Raw genomic sequence first — 26,086 nt, 5'->3', positions numbered from 1 at the left:
GTGAATTTATTGCAGTGGCTCGTGCAGCTAGCGCGTGGACGTACCGCAATGTATCGACACCGCCTTACCGCGGGGAGAAGTGAGGCAACCAAGTTCTAAGAGCAAATATCGCAAGATGGAAGAGCTGTCAAAACACACCAGTGCATAGACCTAACAAATCTGACAACCCTGATTTAAAAAAGTGCTTTGACAGTCAAGAAAAATTTCTAAACACACCCAAACCAAATCCACTAGCAATGCACGTTCCGGAAGCCAGGCAGAGTGACTTTCCCACGAGTGTAGATGTCCTCATCTGTGCCCTGGTTCAGATGCTTCACCAGGTTTTTCTCAAAGAGGAGGGGGTGGTAAGCTCCCATGGTGCAGGCACGGTCATGAAACTTCTGGTAGTAGTGGCAAATGTCCGTCTGCCGTTTGGAAGGGAGAAATTCATACACGTCCACCTCATCACAGAGAGTCATCATGATCAGGATGCCTAGGGAGGGAGAGAAAGGAGACAGCCCCGAGTCACACCAGGAAGCCGTTAAACAGTCCAGCAAGACAGGCAGCCAGCGAGGAGCACCCAGCTCCAAGGGGAAGGGTTTCCTTTTGGAACGTTCAGACAAGAGAGGAAGAAAACAAGTCCAGCCAGACTGGGCTGTCTTCTGAAGCCCTCTCTTGCAAAGCATATGAATTACTTGATCACAGCAGATTGTTTACAGAGACAGCCATGCCAAAAGGCCAGTTCTATGCGTGCCACCATTCTCCACGACCTCTATGGAAACTTGGGCGTCTGCCAACTGTGCACTACAATTAGCTGATGCAAACAGCCCATCTCCAGCCTGCCTGGGTGAGCAGCAGTGAGATCTTCACCTCTTTCCGATCTGCATCTTGTGAATGCAAGGGATATGAGAGCGACTGCTCCTGGAGATGGCTCATGAAGATGGAGCAGCCTCTGCTCTTCAGGGCAGTGCTGCCCTCCTGGGTCTTCTGATGGGCACATGAAGCACTTGAGGACAGTCACGCCATTGCTGGGCACAGACACTGCTGTCAACTTTCTGGCCAGAGCAGAGGTTAGCCATTGTTACCGGCTACTTCCGAGTGGAAGAAACAGTGAGAAGACACTAGGGAAACAGAACCAGTGTAGAATACCACAGATAATCCATGCAGTATCTGACACATCAGGGACCATGCATGATCCGAGGAACACTGTTCACAAGTCATCAGAAGAACCCATCTGTGAAACCACTGTTTTAACTATGGTGCATTTTAAACACGTTTTCATCCACTTTTTCAAATGACAATTTTCGTTCACACTTAGTCCTTCCAGGAAACCCAGAGCTGCAAACTGGAACTTGTCTGTACCCCCACCTCTGGCCAAGTGACTTGTTTTACAAGGCAGGCAACCTGGCCCCAAGTTAAGCCACAGAGAAATTTCTGTCCAAACCCCTATCCTCAGCTGACAACAATTTTGCTGCTGAAGTCATAGCCTATGCTGATACACAGTCACTCTGCACATGTCCCAGCAATGATGTAATAGGTGCTGGGCAAGAGCAAGGCTGTGCAAAAAACCAAGATATCTGACTGGCAAAAATGAGCAATGACTCTGTTTAGACAGGTATAAGGGTGCCTGTGCCCCAGCAGCAATCAGGACCAGAGGTGGGAGCAGAAGAGGGGCTGAAGCACAGCACTTGGACAGCCACGAGGCAAACAAGACCAGATTTCAAATACATGTGAACTTCCTGAGAAGTTCACTCCTTTTTATTCAGCTGGTCATGAGATCTGCTCTCCAATAAGCAGGGAAAGCTCTGCAATAGCAGAATGAAAAAAGAGCCCCTTTGCCAAGAGGCTGGATTTAGCATGCTGCCAAACAAGATGCTAAGTAAGGGGGAATATCACTGAGCTTTTCGGGGCAACTATTCAGTCTGACCATCAGTAAGTCTTTAGCTATATATATTTTACCGTACATATTATTTCCATATTTATATATGGAAAGCATAAACAAGCAAGCACTTAGATTTCAACTGCAGCAACCAGATTTATTTTCCTGATGAGACCCGAGCCCACAGGAGCAATATCCTTCCTCTCACACCCCATAGGAACTGCTCTGGTGCTGGAAGCTCCAAATCCTAGATACCATCTCGATGTTGCCACCCGCCCCCACCCCCTACCCCCTTCCCACGTGGAACCAGGCCACGTTTGGAACTGCTGTTTCAGAGGGGTGCTGCAAACCACTTCCTTGAACAAAACTGAGCTGCTGCTTTAAAGACAGGAAGCTTAAATTTTGGCATAAAACACACAGAGTAAAAGCAACTCTGATAAGCAACATCAATCTGTAGCTGTCTTTGGGAAAAAAAAAAAAAAAAAAAAAAAAAAAAACCAAAAGAAAACCCCGACATCCTGCAGAGTTCCTTCCTGCAAACTGAATGAGAAGCTTAGAGGGCAATTATCTTACCAAGCATTCCTGAGGACGGTGGATTAGGCTGAATATGCTCCATGGAATTCTCCTGCAGAATATCCCAGAGCTGCCACTGCATTTTTGGATTCAGGATATAGAAGGGCTGCTCTGGATGCATGCTACGATACAACTTATAGCTTTCGAAAAAGTTGTAGTCTGGTTTTCTGTACCACTGCAAAGCAGAAACAGAAGTCAAAAAGTCAGACACTATTTCTAAGCCCTTCCAACATGAAACAAGGGACTGCTGCTGCCGGGGGGGGGGGCGGGAAGGGGAAGGTCCTGCTACACCTACACACACTCACTGTCCCCACCACCTTCTGGGCTCCTCCAGTCACTGTGGTGACCTAACTCACTTAACAGAGTAGGGAAACCCCAAATCTCAGTCAAGGACCATTAAATGAGACCAGCATCTAGTATCACTTCATTCTGTGCTCCCCAGTAGCAGATGATCTTAAGAACTTTGCCTTAAAAGTTACAGACCCCGACCCTTCTCCATACTGGAGTACAAAGCACCCTGCCCTGCAGGTGAGTGTCCCCAGCACAGCGGCCTAAACCAGGCTGAGCTCATTTCCATCCTGAAGCTTCTCCATTCAGTAAGAACACTTAAGGAAGGGTTTATGTTTTCTTGAAGTCACTTTTGAGATTTTTTCCTATGCTAAAAATATTCCACCCCGGTTTTACTGACTTCTAAATATGCTGTAAGTACCCGTCATGTCTCCTGAAGGGGATAAGAATAACTATCAGTGAGAAGACAGGAAACGCAGTCCAGAGAAAGGAATGCAAAGACTTCTCAGTTACAAACAGAGCTTAAAATAAAAGTAAAGAATGGACTGTTCACTCCTACCTGCTTTGGCCCTGAGCCTCAAAGCTCATCACTTATCAGATAACACCCTTTTGTACTCAAAATGAAAGGTGAATGCTAGAGGGACTGCAACGCCCACAAGTGACAGTCTAGGTGATGCAGAGAGGAGACATTTACTAAGATCAGCAGAGGTTTCCCAATCCATCCATAATGCATGAAGTTTATCTCATGTCTGACTGGAACTTGAAGTAGCCAAGCATCAACCATTAGCATATCTTAGAGCAACTGTCAGAAAGAGGAGATCATGCTCTGACGAGATGACAGCTGCTGCAGTCAGTAGTTACCTCCTTCCTGAGCATCAGCCCATGGAGAAGTAAAGGTGGTGACCCGTTACACCTGGCCTGAGGCCCTTCACAGGGACCAGGAACAGGCCAGTGTTGCCCTAGGAGCACCTATGCATGGGATACTCCCAGAAGTACATTCAGGTACATCCACAATAACAAAGAGGTAAACAAGAATGGCTTTAAAATGAGCTAATGCCCACATTAGGAGGAAGCAGGTTAACAGATGCCCTTCAAAGCTTATGAATCTGATTTTATTTACAGAAAACTCAGCCTTACCTCATGAATCTCTGCATGATATGGTGCTGGATCCCAGACAATTAAGATTCCAGTGTTATACAGTGCTTCCTTCAGGAACTGCTGCTCCTCAACAGTTACAAGCTGGAAAAACAACAACAAATACGATAATATGCAGTATGCTGTCAGACTGAGCAGGCAGCCAAGCAGCAGAACATACCTGAAGCCAACCCAGTTATTGAGCATGGCCCACTGCATCCAGGCAAGGACACCCACCCCCCAGTGATGCCCTTCCAACACCCACTCCCATGGCAGCACAGGATTTAGCACAGAGTCACAAGAAAAACTGCCACTATGCTTTACAAGATTTTCTCTATCTTCAATAGTAAAATAAGGCCAGGACCTGCAGCGTGACCCAGCTAGAATGATGGAAACCATCACTACAACTTCCAGAAGCAGGTGGGAAGGTAAGTTGCTACTACCAGTCGCCAGGACAATTCAGGAAGAACCCAATGCAAACATACTGTTTGCTTTATCAAGAACCTTCATTAGAACCCAAAAGAAAGTCTGCACATGGGTAGTTTCTCCTGAGCAGCAGGAACTCAGGCAGCCAGGGCTCAGTGCTGAGCCAACTTGCTGGTGGTGCAAAGCCAAGAGACCATGGCACCCCCAGGTGACCCCTGCACCGAACCCCACCTCATCTCTCCAGATCAGGGAGGAGCATCTTGGGCAGGGGAGTCTGAATCTCCTGAGAGCAGCAATGGGGAAGGGAGCAGCACACAGCAAAGCACATGGGCTGCAGGCAGTGTCAGCAGAGAGAGTCTGCTCCACCAGAAGCTTTCCCCAAAACAACAAAACCAGGTGGGTCCAACAGAGGAGTTGCCAGCCTGGAGACAACCACATCTCATGACACCTGAGGGTAACCCAGGTCTGCAGCAGCAGAATGCAGACAGTCAGAATCAAACCAGACAGGGATCGACCTCCTGTCCTCCCCACCCAAAGGCAGAACTTAGACACAGATTGTAAACATCTGCTGAAAAAATGCGTCATCACACGAATCAGCTCCCATTTGCCCTGATTTTCTCCATGGATCTAATTAAGAGCCAGCCAATTTATCCTGGAGTATCCTGGCCACCCCTAGCAGCAGACTGCCTTCCTGGCTGTCCCCACAACCACAGCACAAGGACGGTCTGGCCAGCCAATTATTCCAAAACCAAAAGGGCTTCCTCACATCTGTTCTTCACTCTCTGGGATTGGGCTTTGGCCTTGACCACTGCCTGGGTTTCATTTCCTTACAGTAGCTAAAATATCTAGCCCACTTGTTAGCTGGAGCATGTCAGGGTCAACTTCTGCCTCTGGTCCATGGACACTGGGGCAAGAGGAGAACACAGCAGCTGGGACCAGCCACCCTCTTGGCCAGGTGTGAGTGGGGCAGAGCTAGGGCAAAGAGTATGTCATGTCCTTCTTTCTATCTACAGGCTAGACATCTTTCAGGAATTTTTCTGACGTGGAACACATGAGTGGAGGATTTGAGAGGTACTGAGCACTGGAGAAAGCAAAGGTCAGCCAAGTCAAGCCGTGTGCTTGGCGGCAGCCCACAAACCCCTGGAGAGCTGGGACCAGCACCAAAGCAAAGGGATGAGAAACCAGGAGGGGAACACCACAGCCACAGGGTGTTTGCTGCTTCCTTCCCCACAGCACAGAGCTGGCTTTTGGCACCACCAGTTATCTGTTGGTCACTTAACCCATCAGCTGGAAGAATCTGGCTCCCCAGATAATTTTAGTGCCTATTTGTTCTGTTTAAGAGCGACTGATTCTTCCTAATTAATTAAATCAATTTAAATCACTACATGACTGACTTGTCTTGATCCTAATTAGTCAACTGATCTACTGATTTCCTAGTTAATTTGTTTGTAGCCAATTCACTGTTTAGGAAGTATCTCGCTAAAGACTGTATTATATTAAAGATATAGTAATCTTAAAGGTTGTTTTGTATTAACAGCCCCTAAAATGAGTTCCTTTTCTCCAGCTACTGCAGTCAATGCTCCATAATCTAAACACATTCCCTTTCCCCGACACAATCCTACTCTGCCCCACTGATGTGCTGTCTCCTTTCTCCTCCTCCCTGCAGACTCATTAGTGCCAGTAACAGCAAACTCAGCCCAAGCAGAGAGCTCTCCATGACAGCCAGAAGGCAGCCCAGGAGAACTGTAAACAAGGGCTGGGAAGAGTGAGGTGCTCAGGTCCTCAGTCAGACCTGCAGAAAGAAGCTGTGTCCTACAGAATGACATTGCCACTATCCCTACCACACTCTTTAGCCCTTACTTTTGCAAGATGTGATTGCTTTCTCAGGGCAAACTGATGCCTGATGCTTTGTGTAAGACTGCAGGAAAACAGGACATTAAAGGAAGCAGTACTGATGAAACAGTGAAGGTCTAAGAAAATAAGCAAGGCAATGATCAAGAATTTCTTTATTAAGAACAACTACCAAGCTTGTGGGCCTACAAGTCTATTCTCTGAGCTGAGGATCCCAAATTTCTCTCCCTGCTGCAAGTATCAACCTGTTGATCTTTCTCTATGCACACAGATGTACAAGATACAGCACTCGACTGTTAAAACCATCCACCTCCAGGTATGTGCTAGAAACTGGTCAGCAAATCACACAAAAACTATTTCAAAATAATTATTAAGCAACTTAGGGCCACTGGCCACACATGTCAAAGGGACAGTACTCAATACAGATGAATTTTGACAGATGAGATTCAGGAGAACACATTTCTTTCATTTTGGGAATGGACTGAGGATTATCAATATTAAAGAGCCAAAATCAGAGCAGGCAAGCAACGATCCCATCCCTGCTCCCAGGGACCACTTATAAAAAAACCACCAAGAACAACAATAAATTCCAGCTTGTCTACCCAGTACCCAATGTCCACATGAGCTCTCTGCAAGTCCAGGCAAGGTACAGCTCCTGCAGCAAGCTGAAAACAAAATGTCACCAGGTAATCCCACTAACAAGAAGTTTAAAATTATGTCACCATGGCTAGAACAACACTGAACTATTACAAGTGGAAATAAAACCACAGAAGAAAACCAGGTTCCCAACCCAGTGATCCCGGAAGGTAACAGGGGCTGCTATTAGAGCTGTTCAGCCTAGAAATTCCAGAAGAGGAGACTCCTGCACCATCCACATGGAGGACATCTTCTGCCCACTTCAGCAGACAGATCAACCCTGCATTTTGAGTTAACTTTAGCCTCTAAAAACTGTGACAATTTTGCTGTCCCTGTAATTGAAGTTTTCAAAGCTGGTGTCTCCATTCAGAGGGGATGGTGGCAAATGAAAAACATCTCCCATGGCTGCAGGTTGAGGAGCATGGAGAACAGAAACAGGACAATGAGCTGGCTGTAACTACACTTGATCCAAACTAAGAGCATCCACATGGAGAGTCATTACTGTCATATTACAGCTGTTATACACTACATGCCAGTAGCATCCCTCTGGCATGTGTGGCCAGTGGCCCCAAGTGGCTTAGTAATTATTTTGAGATAATCATACAGTTCCCCTCCTCCCTGTGCAGATAACCCTGGTATCACACAGGTCACACACATGCTTTTACTGGTAAATAATTTTATATCATGTTAAGTTTGGCAATGAGTACAACCTCCAGAGAAAGTTTTCGTCAGTGATAGCACCTATCTGATATCATAAAAATACACACAGAAGGGAAAGATAAAAAAAAAAGAGACATCAAAGAGGGCAGAGGAAGAAAGACGTCAGCAGCCAGATATGTCTGCTGAAACCAGATTGGTTCAGAAAGGACAAGCTAGCCTTTGAAGAGGAAGGCCAAGCTCCTGCGGCTGCTCTGAGAAGCTTCAAACCTTGTTACACAGCAGCAGCCACAGACTTCCCATGTAGGAATGGATGAGAAAACTACAGGCTTATAAATCTTAGCTTTGGAGGGAAACTGCCTTTTTGGTTCTGGAGTACAGTATCTACACTGCAGCCCCCCATCTCCAGCCCCTCCTGGGTGAGGAGGGTCTTGTACTCTGTGCTTCAAAGCTGCACCAGGCCTCTCATCCAGCAACTCCTGGCTTTTTTGCTATTTTTCTGTCCCACTCCATTCCCTCACCAGCTCACACTTCTGTGACTTCTTGTTCTCTCTACCACATCTACACTTGAAATTTTTTTCCCCTAAATAGGCAAATATAAAGGGTAACCAATTATCTTCAGCCATTTAACAGCTCTGGTTAATGCGTGATCTACAGAGTCTGTGGCATCTCTGAGCAGAAAAGATGTACTGTTCTTTTCTTCAAACCCAACCAAACTCCCCTCATTCTTCATACCCATCTCTGGGGCTGGCACAGCCCCTCTCTGGGCACACCTCAGTTTGCTGAGGAGCGTTAGCTGAGCTGGGGTGTCCTTCTTGCCTCAGGCTCCCAAGGCAGAGGAGTAAGCATGCAGCTGGCCGCCCTGAACTAACAAAGGGTCCTCCAGCCAAGGCAAAAATCAAACTAACCCCTGCTGCCCTAAGTCACCAGCTGGCTGCTGCAGGTTTGCTAGCACGTACTAGTCTAGCTGCAGCAAACTCAGGCTTGCCAAGCGTCCCCGTGGGCAGGAAAGCCGTCCCCAGCCCGTGGCTACCTGCTAGGGACGGGCACTCAGCCCGGCCACTGCCGGCCCGCTGGCACACGCTCCCCAGACCCACCTGTGAGTTCACAAGGCGAACTGTTGTCTTCTGCCCCACGTCTTCTTCGAACCCCTTGGTGGGAGCCCCGTTGAATCTCAAGACGGCATCATGGCTGTCTGAAAGCAAAAGAGTGAAAAGCTGTGAGCTGGTAACCGGGGTTTGGGTGATAGAAGAGAGACATAATAGTTTATTCACCTGCTTTTCTAATACAGCCTGGCTAGCCCCTAGCTTTTCATGTAACTTCTCCTTCCTTCTCCCTCTTCCTCCTTCCAAACACTTTACCAGAAGATAGGCTGATACACAATTAATTTGCCATGTGGCTGGCTGCAACCTGAGGAACTGGGGAATAATGGCATGCCACTGTCCTCTCTTGCAGCCTAGAGGTTGACCAGCCTGAGAAACATGTATAACCACCACAGTGGAAAGAGAAGCTGACTCCAGCCTGCCAGGGTACCTCCCACGTTACAGAAATAAAACCACCACTGTGCATTTAACAGGCACAGCTTGTTACTTGCCTTGGGATTCGCTGCATTTTCCTCCTCTGGCATCATCTCTTAAGATAGCACAGCATTACTCTAGCACCCTGCTCTGCCTCAGCACAGCCAGCCACAGAGCCAGGCACAGAGGGCATTCGTGCCCATCACCCTGGCACTCCGGCTTCTCCCCATCTGCTGGCTACCTTTGGACAGGAAACCTTCCCCCTCAGCAGCGGAGTTGAGCTAGAGGAGTAGGATCAACTTCTTTGTGTTTGTGCTGAAGCCACATGACCACAGCTGCAGCTGGGGTATGGGGAGTCCCCAGCCAGGGCGGGAGGTCCCAGCCTGGTCCAGAACCAGGTCTTTTCAAGACCATTCCCTCAAAAACAGGGGTGCTGTCATAAGCAATGCCGGAGGATCAGTAATCACTGTCAGTGAGGACTGGTTTCCCAGCTACTTAATTCCCATAGACAACTGGATCTTGTTTAGAGCCCTTCCAAAGCAACAGACAAACCCCAGAACAGTCATGTCTCAAAAAAAAAAAAAAGAAAACATGTCCGTGTTGAGAAGCAGCTCTGTAGTTATCACTAGAGACCCTTAACTGCCCATCTTAACTTGCATCTTTCTTCACCCAGGCATCAAGAGTCATTATGCTCTAAATTTGCCTTTAAAGGGGGTGTTTAATGACTGTGCAGGCAGCAGGGCTGGCTCTCTGAAGCACTCTGGCTCCAGGTGCTTGTGCTGCACTCAGGATCAGATTTTTCACTGGCAATCCATAACCTCCACACCAGGACTCCAGTAGGACACGAGCTGCTTGTTTACAAGCTTCTCCCTGTTCTGCTCTGCCAGCCTCCCTTACACTGACTAATTGTTCATTTGATATCTTACCAGGAGTTCACAGAACAAATATTTCCTGGAATAGCTAATCCAGCAATCCCTTGTTGAATGCTTCATTTTAAGCCTGTCAGATTTGGTACCTTTACAACCCTCCTCAATCAAAACCATGTCTTTTCCTACACGGAAACATGTTAGGTCAAAACTGGGAAAAGAAAAACCCCTCATGTAAATACACTGAATACTCCTAAATCCTTCAATAGCGACTCTGCCCAGCTCAAGGTGTGGGTGCCCCACACTCTGCAGAACCCCCAGCAGAGACACTGCCTGAGTAGAAAGGTTACAATCCATGACGCAGGCGTGAGGAACACAAGGCAGGGACACGAGCAGGGTTAACGGCATTCGCCTCGGGCACATTACGCAGTGACCTTTCCAGCATCCATCCCTTGTGATCTGGAACAAACTGGTGCTTCAGTTTTGGGAAGAGGCTGGAGGACTGGCTGCAGGAACAATGCAACAGCTTTCCAGGTCTGGCCTCTGCTGTGCCGCAGCCAGCACACACCCCCTTGCACGGCCTGGCTGCTCCGCCACCCAGCCAGCAGCTCGGGCTGCTCTACCACACGTCATGAACACACCCTCAGCTCAGAGAGGGTCTCCTTGTGGAAGGGTGAACCCTTGCATCCGTGTGCTGGAATCAAACACAGACACCTCTGAACAGGAGCCAGCTCCGTCAGGGGAGGGCGTTCAGTGGAACGTCACTTCTGTGGAAACCTTCAGCTACTGAACTTCAAGAGGCTCCTAAACAAACCAACTCCCACCTGTAATTTTCACCAGGAGGTAATACTCTCCTGGTTCATCTCTGGAGGTGTTCAAGCAATGAGTAGATGTAGCACTTAAGGATACGGTCTAGTGTGTAGGGAAATGTTGGGATGGAGGTTGGACTTGATGAACCTAGAGGTCCTTTCCAACTGTGGTGGTTCTATGATTCTGTTCTATGATTCATATTGCCACTACCTTTTCATCACATCTTTCACAGCATTTTAACACACTTCTGACTGTTCAATTTCATCCTAGCACCTCCCCTATGGAGCACAGTGGATTTTGAGAGAAAACTCCTGAGCAAGTACCAGAATAAACCCTAATCCTCCCACAAACATCCAGGGACTATAATTCTGAAGGCTTTGTTCAATTTATCCATGAATGATGTATTAAAAGCTGTTTGTCTACTTGTTTCAGAGGATGACAGCTACTTGTAGCTTACTGCAAGCCAAAGGGACCTGATACAATCTGATCTGGGCCACTCAAACTCAGCTACTGCTGAAAATTTTCTGTGTCCAGCCCCTCTGCTCAAAGCTAGGTCAGCTACAGCAGATTGCTCAGGGCTGTGCCCACTGGGGCTTTTCCCCTTTAGTGTTTTATTTTACTTTTTCTCTGAAGAAGTCTTTCTGAATGAAGAATTTTCTGACTGTTGACTGGGCAATGAACATATTGGTGTTACTCAACCCACTCCAATCCCTCTCAAGGAACAAACGCTTGAGGAAACAAGACTTCTCTGTGGCATTGTGTGATACCAACCCATGACTGTGCATGCCACCCTCTAGCAATTCCAACACAATCATGAAAACTGAAAGGACTAGCTGGAATAGAACCACCTGCACGTATGTCATGTCCTCTCAGCTCAGCCCAACCCTTCCACTCCCTTGGGCCTTGCCCATTTTGGTCAGTCCAATATCTAAGGCTCAGTGTGATCTAGGGCATCATAATGCAGCCCACACTGTGCAGTGTATATACCCAGAGAGGAAGGGAGAATCTGATCCATTCTCCCACCTCCTCCTAGGCTGTAATGTTCACTAACTTTAGAGGAAGTTTAAGGATAATATTTCAACTTATTTTAAACACCTCTGTGACCACATGAGAGACTTACTGGTAAGAGCATGAGAGTAGGTTGCTTCTATTCAGCCTAATTTATAAAACAATATCATTTGACATAAGAGAAAGATACCAACCTATCTCTTGTCCCAAATGAGATGATTTCAGAGACCCTGCTGAAGACACGACAGCACAGCGACCCAGGTGCCCCACTGTTAGACTGAGGCTTTTCCCTGGTAGGTATTGCTGCCATTCAGAGGTATCAAAAGGATCATCAGATCCCTGTATCATCGTCACATTCACCCTGTCCCGTAGCTGGCAGAGCAGCTTCTCTGGGCTGAGCTTAGCAGTGTTCCTCTTCCCATTGTAAGTCACATTGTACTTGTTCATGGACAGGTAGTTTTTCCTGACCTTCTGCAGCCTGGGTATGAGATTTCTGGATGAACTGTCCTTATCCCAGACCTTTACAAAGTCTCCTGCTTTCTTGAACTTTTCAGCTGTTCCAGAGGTGCTGCCTTTTACTTTGTTGTGGTCACCAGACCACGTCTTGGGTATCTGTCCCAATTCACTGTCTGCTTCACCAAGAAGGCCCTGGGATTTGAGCAGGTTCCGCTTTTCCGAAGTCCTGCGAGCCTGCAAATCATCATTCTCAGTCTTGAAGTGAACGTAGTAGCTTCTTCTGGCCTCTCTCCACAGGCAAACAGTCAGCGCCACCAGGATCACCACGAGAGCACATGTGAGTTTCTTCAGCACATTGATGTGAACCATAGTGTACGGTGCATCCAGCTGGGAGGCTGCAGCCAGGGAAGGAAGCTGGTCCTGGGTGAGAGGAGCACATCTCAGTCAGGGCTGCATGCACAGCCAGGCACAGTAAAGCCATAAGCATCAGCGGGAGGGCAGTGGGAGGGGAGAGGGAGAACACAAGGTTAATTTTCACATTTCAGGCTGTTTATAAAGATCTCATTTCAAAGTCCACCACCTCAAATATCAAACAGAAAGACTTGATCTGGCTATTAGCCATCACATGCTATGTAATGCTGAGCTGAGGCCACTGCCACTGAAACCTTTTTTTTTATTCCCTTCCCCAGGGGACAGTCAAGCTTAATACAGCCAGTATCAAACCAGTGGCACGGTAAGTTTCCACTTTCTTTCACCTCCCATCCCAGACAGGCAAGAGCCAAATCCCACCACTAGCATTTCCAGAACTGGGCTTCTACTTGATCATAGGCACGAGCACTCATGAAGCATGTAATGAGGCATACAACCACTGAAACAAAAGCTGTGACTTCATGGATATGATCTCCCAGTGCTCAGGAGACAAACACATGCAGGTCACTACCCATCCTACAGAGACTCTAGTGACAACTCCCTTCCCCAGCAACGTGCTGAAGTTACGCTGTGCTAAGCTGTGGTACTGCAAAGCCACTGAGCTACCAGGGCACTACCTGGTGATAAAGCAGCAGCCCCCCGCTCAGGTCATTTTTTGCTGTTGGCAGATTTTCTTCTGAGGGTTTAAGCAGGATATCCCAAAACACAACAGTTCTGTGATGCACTGAAGAAACACCTGCAAAAAAAAAACAAAAAAAAAAAAAAAGATGAAAAACCCCAAAATCTATTATGGAAGAACTCTGTAATTCTGGGGATGAGCACAAACTTCCTCAGACAAACCCCGCAGTCCTACAAAAGCTGCTACCCAGGCATGAAAGGGCCAGCAGCAAACACATTAACACCACATGAACCTTCTAAACATTTAAATGTCCACTCAAAATGGGCATCTTCCTTACTCTGAAATCCACTCTCATCTAAAGCAGGAACTGGTTCACAGGCAGAGTGCTCTATGCTCCCAGCAGATCAACAGCCTCCTCCACGGAGAAGGCTCTGAGCCATGGATACACCAGCAATGCCATCAGGGAAAAATCCCAGAGTTCCCTTTTTCCTGGAGAAATAGCACACTGCCTCTTCTTGGGTAATTCACACTTGCTCAAATGCAATGGCAGAGAACTCTCCCTGCTTTTTTAGACTGAGTCGCATGAAAAGTTGCTTTATAATGTAGATCTGAATCCACAGGTCTTCACAAAATACACCAGTGTATTGTGCTCTTCACAGCTTCACTCTACCAAGAAAATGCAGCGAGAGAAAGGGAGATTTCAGCGTGTCATATAATTCAAGAAGTCGCTTGCTTTTGCAGAACTCTGAGTCAGTACAATGCCACATAAGCTAAAATACAAATGCTGCTGCTCACAGGATTAAATACTGAATTACTGAAGCACCAAAATGCTGACTACTTATATTTCCTTTTAACTCTATTAAGGAACTCATCCTGATTTCTCACAGAGCAGCCCACTTAAAAAAGTAAACACTCATCCACCCACACTTCATAAACTAAAACAATATTAAAGTTCTGGAAATACAAGCAATTCTAGCTTTTATTGAAGCCATTTCCCCTGCCTTGACAGACCATCCCACTTTTCAGTACATGAAAAGTCTTTTGGGCTGGTACAATTTCAGACGCAGAGGTTGAGCAGCCTGGGGAAGGGGCATGAGGAGGGGACACTGGACTTCCCTTTGCTCTCTGCTGTAAGTAGTTAATGCAAGGTTCTCCGTGCTGGTCTCTGCTAGACACCCTTACCCCCACCCCCTCACATCTCCCTTCAGCCACACATGCAAACCCCAGCCTCATTTCATTCATGCTACACTTCCTCACACAAGAGGAGGGTCTGGCGTCCAGGAAATTCAACCAGGAGCCTCTCTGTGGGCAGGAGAGGAGAAGGCTCAGAGGTGACCTTATTGTGGCCTTCCAGTATCTTAGGGGGGCTACAGGAAAGCTGGGGAGGGACTTTTTAGGCTATCCGGTAGTGACAGGACTGGGGGGAATGGGGCAAAGCTGGCAGTGGGCAGATTCAGGCTGGATGTGAGGAAGAAGTTCTTCCCCATGAGAGTGGTGAGACCCTGGAATGGGTTGCCCAGGGAGGGGGTTGAGGCCCCATCCCTGGGGGTCTTTAAGGCCAGGCTGGATGAGGCTCTGGGCAGCCGGATCTAGTGGGAGGTGTCCCTGCTCATGGCAGAGGGGTTGGACCTGGGTGATCCTTGTGGTCCCTTCCAGCCCTGACAGATACTATTCAGTTTTAGCAGAGGACTTAGTAGTGTTGGCTTGATGGTTGGACTTGATGATCTTAAAGGTTTCTTCCTGCCTAAAGGATTCTATGGAGCCTCCACAGCATGGGAAGTGCCCCAGCTGCCCCACCACCCTGCAGAGTAGGGCTCTTTGTTCTGGGCCTTGGAGGGCTCTGCTATGCTTTGATTTCAGAAATCTCTTCTGATGGGTTTCCATGCATAGGTGAGAGCAAGTGCATCTCAGTACCACCAGCTTTGATTTCCCACAACTAGGATAATACAGAGCAGTGGTAAGTTCATCACAGTGGAACAACCTCACAGCTCACTGAAAGTTCCTGCTGGGATGCTCCTCCCAGTGCTGCACAGCAGAGGATGTCCAACAAGTCACAACACTTCCTCTCCTCGCCAGGCCACAGAAAGGAACCTGGAAACTCACCTTCAGCACGCAGCACAACGTGATCCCCACCTCTGTGCATGCTGCTACAATGTGAATGTCATTTTACTCTCATTTACAAGTTGGCAAAGTAGGTTCTGCAAGCAAGTACATTTTAGCAGAGCCGTATTTCAAGGCACCTTTTGTACACTGTGGAGTCACTGAAGCTCAGTTTAATTATTACTACTGCTTCACACAGCAGAATTTTATTTGCATAAGCACAAGTAGTGTCCCAACATGAGTCTCTCTCAAGCACTCTGCCACCAAACCTTTCTGCTCAGTGAGAAGGCAGCTGCTCTTCCAGGCAAGGAAGGGCAGATGACAAGTGGTGTTCTCTTTCCACACCTTTAGAGAAGTCACTGGTGTGTGCTTCTATCACAGCTGTTAGTACAAAGGGGCTCTTCTGGAGCTGATGGAAACTCATCACCGACACAAAGGTGTCAACTACAAGTATTAAGAAAGAAAGGCCAAAAAAAAAATCCCAAACTTCTAAAAATACTTAAAGAGCTGCTGGCTTCTTGAAACCCAGAGCCCAACATGGCTGTGGGGTGCAGCGCTGGCTGGCTAACCCCACCCAGCAAGTCCTCGTGGGGGGTGGGGGAGGAATTAATCCTGTGCAGAGAGCAAGTGAGCCTTACAGTACCTCCAAAGCAGCCAGGGAATCACAGCCTGTCCACACATTCTTAGAGTTAACCTTTATTTTCCAAGTATCTTGCTGGACTCGGGTCTTAATCATCAAAGTAGAGAAGAGTGTGAAAGTCCTGGCACCTCTCACATACTGTCCACCTGGGGAGCTGCAGCCAGCACTCCAAACACCAGGCAGTCCCCACTTCCACAGCCTGTAGCAGATTCACCTGAGAACTGCTAACAACAGTGTCTTCACCTCCTTAAACAAAAGGGTTCTCAAGCCCTTACCTGCCTCCCATAGTGACCGACAGCAGAGAAACCACGCAGGTATGGGGACACAGATTTCTCTTCCAGTAAACTCACATAGCTTCCAAAAAGCTGTGTCATCAGCTGTCCCAATGCCCATCCTCTGCGCATTTGTTTAATTGTTTCTTGAAACCATTCACATTTCCCAAACAGCCCGCGGCAGTGAACTCTGCAGTCTGCCAGCTCTCCCCTCCCCACCTCACACCAGCACAGCGCTCAGGGACAGAATCCTTCTGCTCTCCTCTGCACGGCCCTCAGGGCTGCACCACCCAACACCCTCCCTTCCCCACTGCTCGCTCTTCCAGGCTGTATCCCACTCCTTCCAACCCCTCCTCCTGCAGCAGCTTTTCCGTGCTCCACTTCCCACCTGCAGCCGGCAGCATCCCTCGAGTGCCGGCTGCACACACAAGGCAATAGCGGGGCTGCTTTGTTCTCCTTCCAAAGCTTCCTCCACTTCTTCCTGACCATTTCTAAGCCCTGAGCTCTCGGTAATGACTTCAGGATATTTTGCAAGCAGCACTGACTCACCGAGAGCTGTCCCGGGCACAGGGTGGAGGGCAGGAGTAAAACCCAACTCCAGCCTTACCCTACCCCTGCTTCCCTTGCCGCCGTGCTGCCCAGCCGCCGGGAGCCCCGGATCCCCCGCAGCTGCTCGCTGCTCTCGGTCCTGCCGGTCCTCTGGAGCCAAGCCAGCCAAGGCCACAAGCCAGCCAAGGCCACAAGCCAGCCCTCCCTCCTCACCTCCGCTATCGCTGCGCAGCGCTGGAGATGTCGGAGCAGATCCCTGTGGGAGCTGTGTGATGATGTGAAAGCTGACCGCCTGCTTTCCTACCCGCTAGGCTGTCACTAATCCAGGACAGGAACATTCTCATCCCACAGCAGCCAAAGGTTCATTTTTTTTCTGATGCTCTTAGTGAGAAATCTTGCAGAAACCTTGAAAATTCAAGTGTGCTGATCCCCTCTCCCTGAGTTCACTAACTTCTGAAAAGGAGGGAAGAGGAAACAGGCAGATGGAGCTGAAAAGTGACTCTTCTGCAAACAGATGATGAGACTTCTCCATTAATTTTCACATATTCTGCAGATGTTAGTTATCTTTACTGCTCTGAAGCGATGGATCCCACCAGAGTCTCTCTGAAATGCAATCATGGCAAAGAAGCCCTTTCATTTAACTTAAACAAGTTTGAGAGATGCAACCCCTGGGGTTCACACCCCCCTGAGGGATCACATCCACCTCTTCTACTGTGCCACCCCTTTCTCCCTCTGCTCATACTTCAGCAGTTTCGTTGTCTCTGATGTATGCACAGAGAATTCTAGTTTACCAAGTTGTTACTTAGTCTTTTTTGGGGAATGTGATAATGATTTCATTTTTAAACTTAAAGCATTTACATTTCTTTCCAGGTTTCCTTCATTTATGCATTTCCATCTGTACCCACCATTGTGCTGTGCCTAAACACTAAGCAGTGAAGCTTTGTTGCCAACTTTTGCTGGTGTACTTTTGAATGTTTTTATGCTCCCCCATATGAATATTTTACACTTCAACTACACCTTTTTATTCTTTTTTTGTACTTTCTTGGTATTAACGCCTTCCTCCACCCAGAATCCTCTCTAAAGCTCCTCTGAAGAGAGCAGTGTTTGGTAGCAGAGGCAGAATGAGTTCACATGAAAAGCGTGTGAAAAGAAAGTACCTAAAGAGGAAAGACATGGAGGTGCAGGGCAGGAATCCCTCTATTCAACTTAAAATAACATACCCAAAGAAACTGAAGAGGAGAAAAAAATTGGGATTTGAGAAGTAACCTCAAATCCACATCTGGTCTTAAAATTCCTTATTTCTGTCCTGAGAAAAAAAAAATATCAAAAGCCTTTATAATATTAACAAACTATGATCATGCCAGATATCAAGAGCCTCTATAATAGTAACAAACGATGATCATGCCAGTTTGCAAATAAAGAAGTTGTACTTCTCATATAGTCAATAAAAGGTAATAAAACATTTGTTCAAGCTAAAGATATATCCCTCTGGAGCTGAGTTTCAGAAGATCTCTGTCACTTTATTTAGCCTGCCCTGTTAATTCAACTGTGTGTGTTTCAATTTTGTAAATATATAAAGAGGGAAGACTCACTTCTAGCAATTCTTGTTTGCTTTTGGTTTTGTTTTGTTTTTTTTTTCCACATCACCGTGGTGTGAAAATGAAACATTTAAGTGCTTCCAATGCCAGCAAGCAGAACCAAAAAAAAGTGAGGAATGAGGAATTTGTAGGTGGAGAATGAGAGAAAGTAGCATTTTATGAGGAAAAAAAGCATTTAAGGTGAGAAACATGGTTCAATTTCAGATGACGTGCTGTGGAGCTATACAAGTCACTTGCTAATGAAATAAATCATTCCATTAGTTCTGCCTGCATTAAAAATCTCTGCATGTGCCAGAAAAAATCAGCTGCTGTCACAGCTGAAAAAAATCCTCCAACAGAAGAGGAGAGGTAGATTTTTGGGGGAGGCACAGGGGAAAGTTTAAGCATGTGTTTCATTTTAGTTTTACGTGTCGACAAACACTGGATTTAATAAAGGCAGAAGACTTCATTTCTCCTGTGTCAGCCCTTTATTCCCCTTCTTCTCGGAGGTCCTGTGTTGGTTTTGGAGGGTGGCTCTGCTGTGCAGCACGCTGCCCTAATTAAAAAGCAGTTTTGCTTTCACTCCCTGCAGATGCTCTACCAGGCACCTGCAGAACCACACGGTCACCATCAGCCACTGAGACCCAAGGCAAGAGGCGGCCCACGCTGCTGGGGCTCCTCACCCCTACCTCCTGCCACCCAGCAGGAGATGCCTGCACAGCTCTGGCCCAGGACAAGCCCACACCATTTAAGACCAGGGCATGATCTTAAATGAAGCACATGTTTGGAGACGTTGGAGCTCAGCTCTGATTAACCACTTTACATTGGCAAGAAAGACACACGTGATGACAAACCTGCTCCAGGGCACAGGAACCAGGCAACCCATGCAGTTAAGGACATGCCAGCAGTTATGGCTGCAGCAAGAAGCAGGATCTCTGGCAGCAACACAGGGCTGAGAAGCAGCTTTCCCAAGAAGTGATTTTTCCAAGAAGTGTTTGCTGTTGTGCTCCTGTCCAAACCAAGAGTGGACACAAACACCCACGTGCGGGATCACTGACACCAGTGTGTCAAGAGAAGAAGGGACTCGGCAAACAGCGTTACAGCACAGCCATACTGCTCCAACACCTGGTGAATGTCAAAGGAATGGTCCTGCTGCCCCTTTGCCTACCTGCTCAGAGACTGGCATCCACGGAGGGATGACCCTCACGGTACCATCCTTCATTCCAACACTGTCAGGAAAGTGGTTAACACCAAAAAGTGTATCTTCTCCTTCTGCAAAGCCACAAGCTCTAACCATCACCCTGGACAAGCAGTACCAGTCCCTGGCCCTGCTATATAAAGGAGAAATAGGCTACCACAGGGTCCTTTGCAGGTACCTCAAGATGGAAACACAACTAAACTTTTAGGACAGGAAAAAATACTTATCAAGGCATGCCATGGTGCAGAATACCACAAACATGTTTCTTGCTTGGTGGGTTACTCGCTGAGAGGGACAGTACTTTATGAGCTCCAGAACAGGACCAAGCTCTTTGCTGGTGGGACGAGCATTTCTCCATTACAAAACCCTGCTCCCTACCCCACAGACAGATGCCCACCAAATATTCCTTGTTAACAGCAACAGGCAGGAAAGAGACCTGCCCTGCATGGGATGCTGGCGTGGCCCAGGCAAGCGCCAGGCTGCGGCAGCGCATTCCTGCTCGGCTGCGGTCAGACAGCACCACGGGAGCTTCCAGAGGGCAGCTCAGCTCAGGAGCCATGTCACGATGGGCACATGCCCATGGGAGCCTTACTCGGGAAGACATTTGGAGACCACTGCTGGTAACAAGTCTTTACAATTTCTAAACCTGCCAGTTTCATGTCAATTTGGAAAATGAGAAAGAAGGTGTGTCTTGCCAGGCCTGAAGAGCAGCGATTCCCAAAAGCACTGCTTCTCCTCCCATGCCCTGACCCCTCAGGGTCACGACTTTACAAGAGAGGTTTTCGATATCCGTCAGCTTCATCACAACCATACTCCCACTGAAGCCAACAGTAAAAATTCCCCCTCCAGCTTTAAAGACCAGGATGTGATCACTCACTTAGGACTATTTACTTTCCATGGAACACTGCCCCTTCAAATCAAACAAATCACTTCATTCCTTCCCAATCATGTGTTTCTTTACAACATTTATCTTTCAAAATGAGAAGGCAGTGCTTCTTTATTTTAAATTAACAGCATGTGGCAGGTCAACACTTAATGCCTCTGCAAATATCATTGTGCACCAAGACATATAATTGGCATCCCATGGCCCCAGGACAATAAACACACTTCGTGCCAGCCACAGCCACACTACCTTTCAGGATAATATTTCTCTGACACCAGCCTTTTGCAGGTGAACACAATGTCTTTCCATCTCCTCAAGGACGATGCAATAACTCTTTACAACCTGCTCAGAGAAGAACCTGATTCGATTTAACCTACAACAGGAAAATAAACTTGCAGAACTGTGTCTCTACCATTTGCTAGTTTTCGGTCCAGCAGCACTACTGAGATTTGGCTTTGATACCCAGAGCTCATCCCTGTTGGGAATGGCAGGGCTGGCACTCAAGAGCAGTGCTCCACCATGCCAGCTTCACTGGAGGACAGAAGTAAAATTGGGAATTCTGGACACCGACTTCAGAAAGCACCATTCAAAACCCTCTGTGTTAAGCCAAGCACTTCTTGCTTTGCATTTCAAACAAATTGGTTTTCACTAAGAAATCCATACTTTAGAATGTAAGAAAGACCTACAGATGTCAAGAGTGTTCATCAAAAACAGGTGCTGAGAAAAAAAGGTGCGCCCTGGCAGTAATAAAGAGAATATTAGAAAGGAGACTCATTAGAGTCCATCAAAGCAAATAACTTTCAGAGAAATTGTAAGAAGAATTACTTAACAAGCACTTCAATTACTTCTCTGGCAAAAATCAAAATAGTTCCTTTCTAGGCAAGGAACTTGAGGCATGGAAGACAAATTGAAACATCAAGATTCTAGTTAACTGTTTTGTCTCTGATAGAAAAGGAGGTGGAAAAAAAAAAAAAAACAATCACATTACAACAATCAGATGTTTTTCCCCAAACCAAACCCACCTGCTTTTGCTCTCCACAGCCACGGTGTTAGGTAAGCTAAATTGATACCACTTCTGCCACGCATCATCACTTCCACTGGATAAACCGAGACCAAAATGACCAGCAGAAAGCCAAATATAACTCAACACAAGCTGTCGAGGAAGCCCTGGTACAAGCTCAGCATCAGGCAGCAGATACACAGGAATGCACGTGCCCCAAAGTCCTGGATATCACTCATTGTTGAAGTGACAGCCAAGTTCTCAGAAGTGAAAATATTTGCAGTAGCAGATGTCAAATACTTGTTTTGCCAAGGCATGTCAGCAAGGCACGTCCTCACCCAGGGAGCACATGGTGAGCCTGGGCTTCGGACACTGAAAACAGCAAGTGCTGCTCTGTTAGACAAACACCAGTCTGATTTATGCACCTGGTAACACTGTCCCCTTGGAGTACCACTTCAAAGGTACGTACCACCAAAAAGCCCATGAGAACATCACCAGGGAAGTGACCTTGCCTGAATAAAATTCCCTTTTATAAGTCATAGGCAATATAAACGTAGAGCACAAATCTGGATGCCTGGATATATTTAAAGAGCTTATGATGCTCCTCCCCCCTCACAGTTTCACATATATATTTATAAAACCAGAAAACATTCATGAAACCTTCCTGGTAAAGCCTTCATGTAAAACCTCCTTGCTATTTTCCTCCCTCAGCATCCCCGCTTCAGATACTTAGGAAAACAGGTTTAATGGTATCTCCTACCCAAACCCAAGACTATGATGTCCTCTGCTTAAGGCTCCAGCATGCGGAGAACACTTTGCAGGAGCAAACACTCTCGAAGTGGCATCCCAGTCTTCGGTGGCATGGAGGACCTGGCACTGCCTAGCACTGGCTCCAGCTCTAAGCTCCCAAACAGAGCATGCCATGCATCTGGCAGCTCCATGGCACCAGGTACTACCCAGTCAACCAATTCCCTTTTTCTTCCCCACTTACACACCTTGATAGCGCCCCAGTGATGGATCAGGGTGCTTATGGGCATGACATCAAGTGATCTGATGTGCAACAAATTGACATGGTTGCTGGAGGCAGGAAAACACCATTCTTGTGAAACTGAAACACATTTGAAGTTTACTGAGGTTCAGAGAGGCCAAAAAGGCAATAAAGGCCATTTTAGAGTCTCTCCTCTGGTGAAGGGTCTAGAGGCAGGGTCTAGAGCACAAGTCTTATGAGAAGCAGCTGAGGAAATTCAGGTTGCTTAGCCTGGAGAAAAGGAGGCTCAGGGCAGACCTTATCAGTCTCTACAACTCCCTGAAAGTAGTCTGGAGTTGGGGGTCAGTCTGTTCTCCCAAGTAACAAGTGACAGGACAAGAGGAAATGGCCTCAAGTTGCACCAGGTGAAGTTTAGATTAGGTATTAGGAAAAATTTCTTCACAGAAAGGGTTGTCAAGCCCCAGAACAGGCTGCCCAGGGCAGTGGTGGAGTCCCCATCCCTGGAGCTATTTCAAAGATGCGTAGACATGGCACTTAGGCACATGGTTTAGTGGTGACCTGTCAGCGCTGGGTTAATGGTTGGAAGTGATGATCTTGAAGATCTCTTCCAACTAGAATGACTCTATGATTCTACAATTCCCTTCTGTCTAATACCTCCTACTCCAAGCATTTTTAGCCTGCTTTTTCCTCCCTCAGAAAACCAGGTGTAAAGCCTGGAAAGCACTACCCAGCTCCTGCCCCAAAACACATCACTCGCTTCCTACGGTCAGCGCTTCAGAAAGAAGTCCAGCAGCAAGAAGAGCCGGCAGATGGCAAACTAGACAGACCCACCATGGATCTGAACCACACGCCTCCCCTTGAAGCAGGCTGCTCTCTCCCCTCTGGTATTTAAGGCCACAGAAATGTCATGCACACAGGACTCGGTGCCTCCACCACAAAGGATGCCAACCGATTCCACCAACCCTCACTGGCATGGCACGGTGGCAGAGACCAGCTGAGCCTGCAGGTCAGGGGCACAACAGAGAGCTGGGGGGGCTAAGAAAGAAAGCAGAAAAAAAAAGTGAGACGACCAATGAATCTCAGCACAAATGTGCTTTTCATCAAAGCAAGGCAGCAACTCCTAGCATAGAGGAAGTGATCTAGACAAATAATTCCAACGAAAACAGAAGTTACTCCCCAAAGCAGGAAAGGAGGCCCCGGACATTTCTGTGCCTCCTCCATTCCATATTGGCTCTTGCACTGCTTTTGGCACAACATGTTTCAGCACTCTTCGAGAGCTCCTGTATGACCTAAAAGAGCTCTCTCAGCCTCCCGGAGGAATGAAAGAGCCCTGTGCTGGGACCAGCGAGCACTTAGCTGGAAGAGGGGATGAGATATTGGAGGAGGGATGAGATATGGGAGGAGGTTATTGCTGACAGCTTGACTCCTGCACACAACCACACAGCTCTCCCCCCATCCGCTCAGGGCCCTGGCCACAGAGACACCAGACTTCTCCCCTCATGAAGGAAACTCCTCCTAAGCACAGAAGTTGAGCATCTGTCATGCCTGGGACAGAAGGCTTCGGAAGCAGCCATTCTCAACCACTGATAATTTCCATAACTAGTTACAGCACTCCGCTCCTCACCCCCACCTTGTTTCCAAAGGACAGCTGCTAAAAACAGAGTCATCTCCTGGCACATGAGAGCTGGAGGGCCCTGAGATGAGCACACGTGTAACAGCATTAACTCCCAGAGTTCATACCCTAAGAGAAATCCAAGTTTATCTATGTAATCTTTTTATAACATCACCAATTGGTTCTACCAAAATATTGAGGTTCTTCCAGCACTTCACCATAGCAGTCAGCTAAGGTCCTAAGGTTCTAGATGTTAGACCATTCTCAGAAAGCTTCTTTTTGTTGGGTTTCACCTGACTCAAAGCTTCTCCGATCAGAAACTGCTTCCTAGTATGGATGGCAACACAGTACGTGTGTGGGCAATCAGCAGCTCAGCTTCCACGTGCAATCCTGACCCAAAGTACATCACTGAAGTAGGTGCCCTCAGCTGCAGTGTTCACCAAATCTATGCTGCACTGCACTCACTCAGGAAGTCTAATCCCAAAATCCCCCCAGTTTGTTTGAGTGACATCTCAACAGCCCAGGCACAGAAAGCCAAAGTGCTTTGCTGGGGCTTTCCCCATCCCCAAAGAAGGACACTGCACTGCAGCATCAAACACCTGACACTGAGTTGACACAAACCTTTACAAACCAGGGAGGAAGTGCAGAACACTGCGAAGCTTGTCTCTGAGGTGAGCCTGTGCAGCAAGCACTATTTAGAGTCACCTCTTATAGCACACCTTCATGGAGCATGAAGATAATATGACCAAGTGCCCAAAAGCATCCAGATCCCAGCAGCAGACACCCTCCTGAGCAGACAAGGGACCTGGTGAAATCCAGCCAAGGTGTTCGACGTGCACAGTGGTGGCTGACAGCTGCTGGGGGTGGCTCTCAGGACACCCCGGAGGGACATCATGCCCTGCTGCTTCAGAGCAAGAATGGAGTCTTGCCACACAGCAGTGACCTCACACCACCCCGCACAGAGCTCAGGACTGGGAGGGTGATCTCATGCCACCTCTAGCACCTGCCCAGTTTACCTGGGACAAGGCCATTTCTTCTTTCTGCTCAACATCTGATCCAAGCTCAAAGTGGAAAAGCACTGGGCTTAAAGTTCACTGATCTTTAAACAAGGCTGACTTTTCATCTGGCTCGGATCAAGCTTTAGCTTAAAAGCTACTCCTTCAATTTATTTAAACAAATCTGCCTACTTTTACTCCAATATGCTTTTGAGGGACAATTTTTCAAGTTCCTGATAAGGATATATGGCACACTAGCCTCAGGTATGCTGGTTAGATATCTCCTCTCATGTAGAAGGAGCCACAACACTCCAACAGCAAAGCAAAGCAAAGCAAAAGGACAGAAGCCAAGCAAAGCCCTCTCCCACTATTTTGAGACTATTAATTTCAATTTCACTGGTTCCTTTGTTACTTTGGGTTTTTATTTTCAAGAAGCAGGCCAATCCAGACAAGGTTCTTCTGCTTCTATTGAAACATGTATCTCCTTACAACATACAACAAGTAATTATACATATGTACTTACAGATCTCTTCCCACCTATTTTTGAATTAGGTAATAATGCATTCAGGATACAATAAGAAATTGATATTGCTGAAATAAAAGCTTTTCATGAGCTGTTCAACATGCATATAGGTCAGAGTTTGATACCGTCAAGGGAAATTATTTTTACAAGTCATCTTCTCTGGATTTTCCTTCCACCTTCTGAAGTTATTAAATATAGAAATCACTAGTTAAAAAAAAAAAAAATAAATGCATCATTCTGATGAATACATTCTGAAGTCTGTTAGAAACAATAATTTTCTTTTTTTTTTTTTTTTTTTTTTCCCCCACAGCACATGGGTAAAAATGAGTCTGCCCCAGTTTTTAGGTTCCTCTCACTTATGGGCTGCATATAAAGCCTTATCTTATCTATATCTCCATGGAGCTTTATCTGTAGCCATCTCAAGTAGGATGGTGCACTGCTTCAGAAATGAGCACACTTGCAAGCTAACCCCCCATGCCCTTTGCGGGAGGCCTGTAAAAGCTCACCCAAACATCAGAGCTCTTTCAGAGATCTCGGAGATGAGAGCCCCAGGAGTGACAACCCATCTGTGTGAGAGCGAGGAAGGTGAGCGGAAACATCCCACACGCTCCTCTGGCAGCA

At 47.2% G+C, this 26,086-nt stretch overlaps 1 protein-coding gene across 1 annotated transcript; it reads right to left on the bottom strand.

Annotated features, from left to right (window-relative positions):
• Window positions 1-4: 4 nt before the first annotated feature.
• On the bottom strand, window positions 5-12,449 carry ST6GAL1 (ST6 beta-galactosamide alpha-2,6-sialyltranferase 1). The gene is made up of 5 exons (XM_008949241.1): window positions 11,819-12,449; window positions 8,521-8,618; window positions 3,857-3,958; window positions 2,432-2,606; window positions 5-472 (listed from the first exon to the last, which is right to left on the bottom strand). Exons 1-5 carry the CDS (start codon window positions 12,447-12,449, stop codon window positions 231-233), a joined length of 1,248 nt encoding a protein of 415 aa, XP_008947489.1. The 3' UTR covers window positions 5-230.
• Window positions 12,450-26,086: the final 13,637 nt, after the last annotated feature.

The sequence above is a fragment of the Merops nubicus genome, unplaced genomic scaffold, assembly GCF_000691845.1.
Source record: "Merops nubicus isolate BGI_N331 unplaced genomic scaffold, ASM69184v1 scaffold40041, whole genome shotgun sequence".
Taxonomy (NCBI): domain Eukaryota; kingdom Metazoa; phylum Chordata; class Aves; order Coraciiformes; family Meropidae; genus Merops; species Merops nubicus.
The sequence above is the reverse complement of the archived record's forward strand: the minus strand, read 5'-3'. Positions and strand labels throughout refer to the sequence as shown.

Coding starts and splice junctions, on each gene's coding strand:
- ST6GAL1 (XM_008949241.1), bottom strand. CDS start 12,449: ATGGTTCACATCAATGTGCTGAAGAAACTCACATGTGCTCTCGTGGTG. Junction 8,619..11,818: donor TCATTTGGGACAAGAGATAG/GTTGGTATCTTT, acceptor TTTTGCTTTCAG/ACAGCCATGATGCCGTCTTG. Junction 3,959..8,520: donor TTCGCCTTGTGAACTCACAG/GTGGGTCTGGGG, acceptor TTGTTTTTCCAG/CTTGTAACTGTTGAGGAGCA.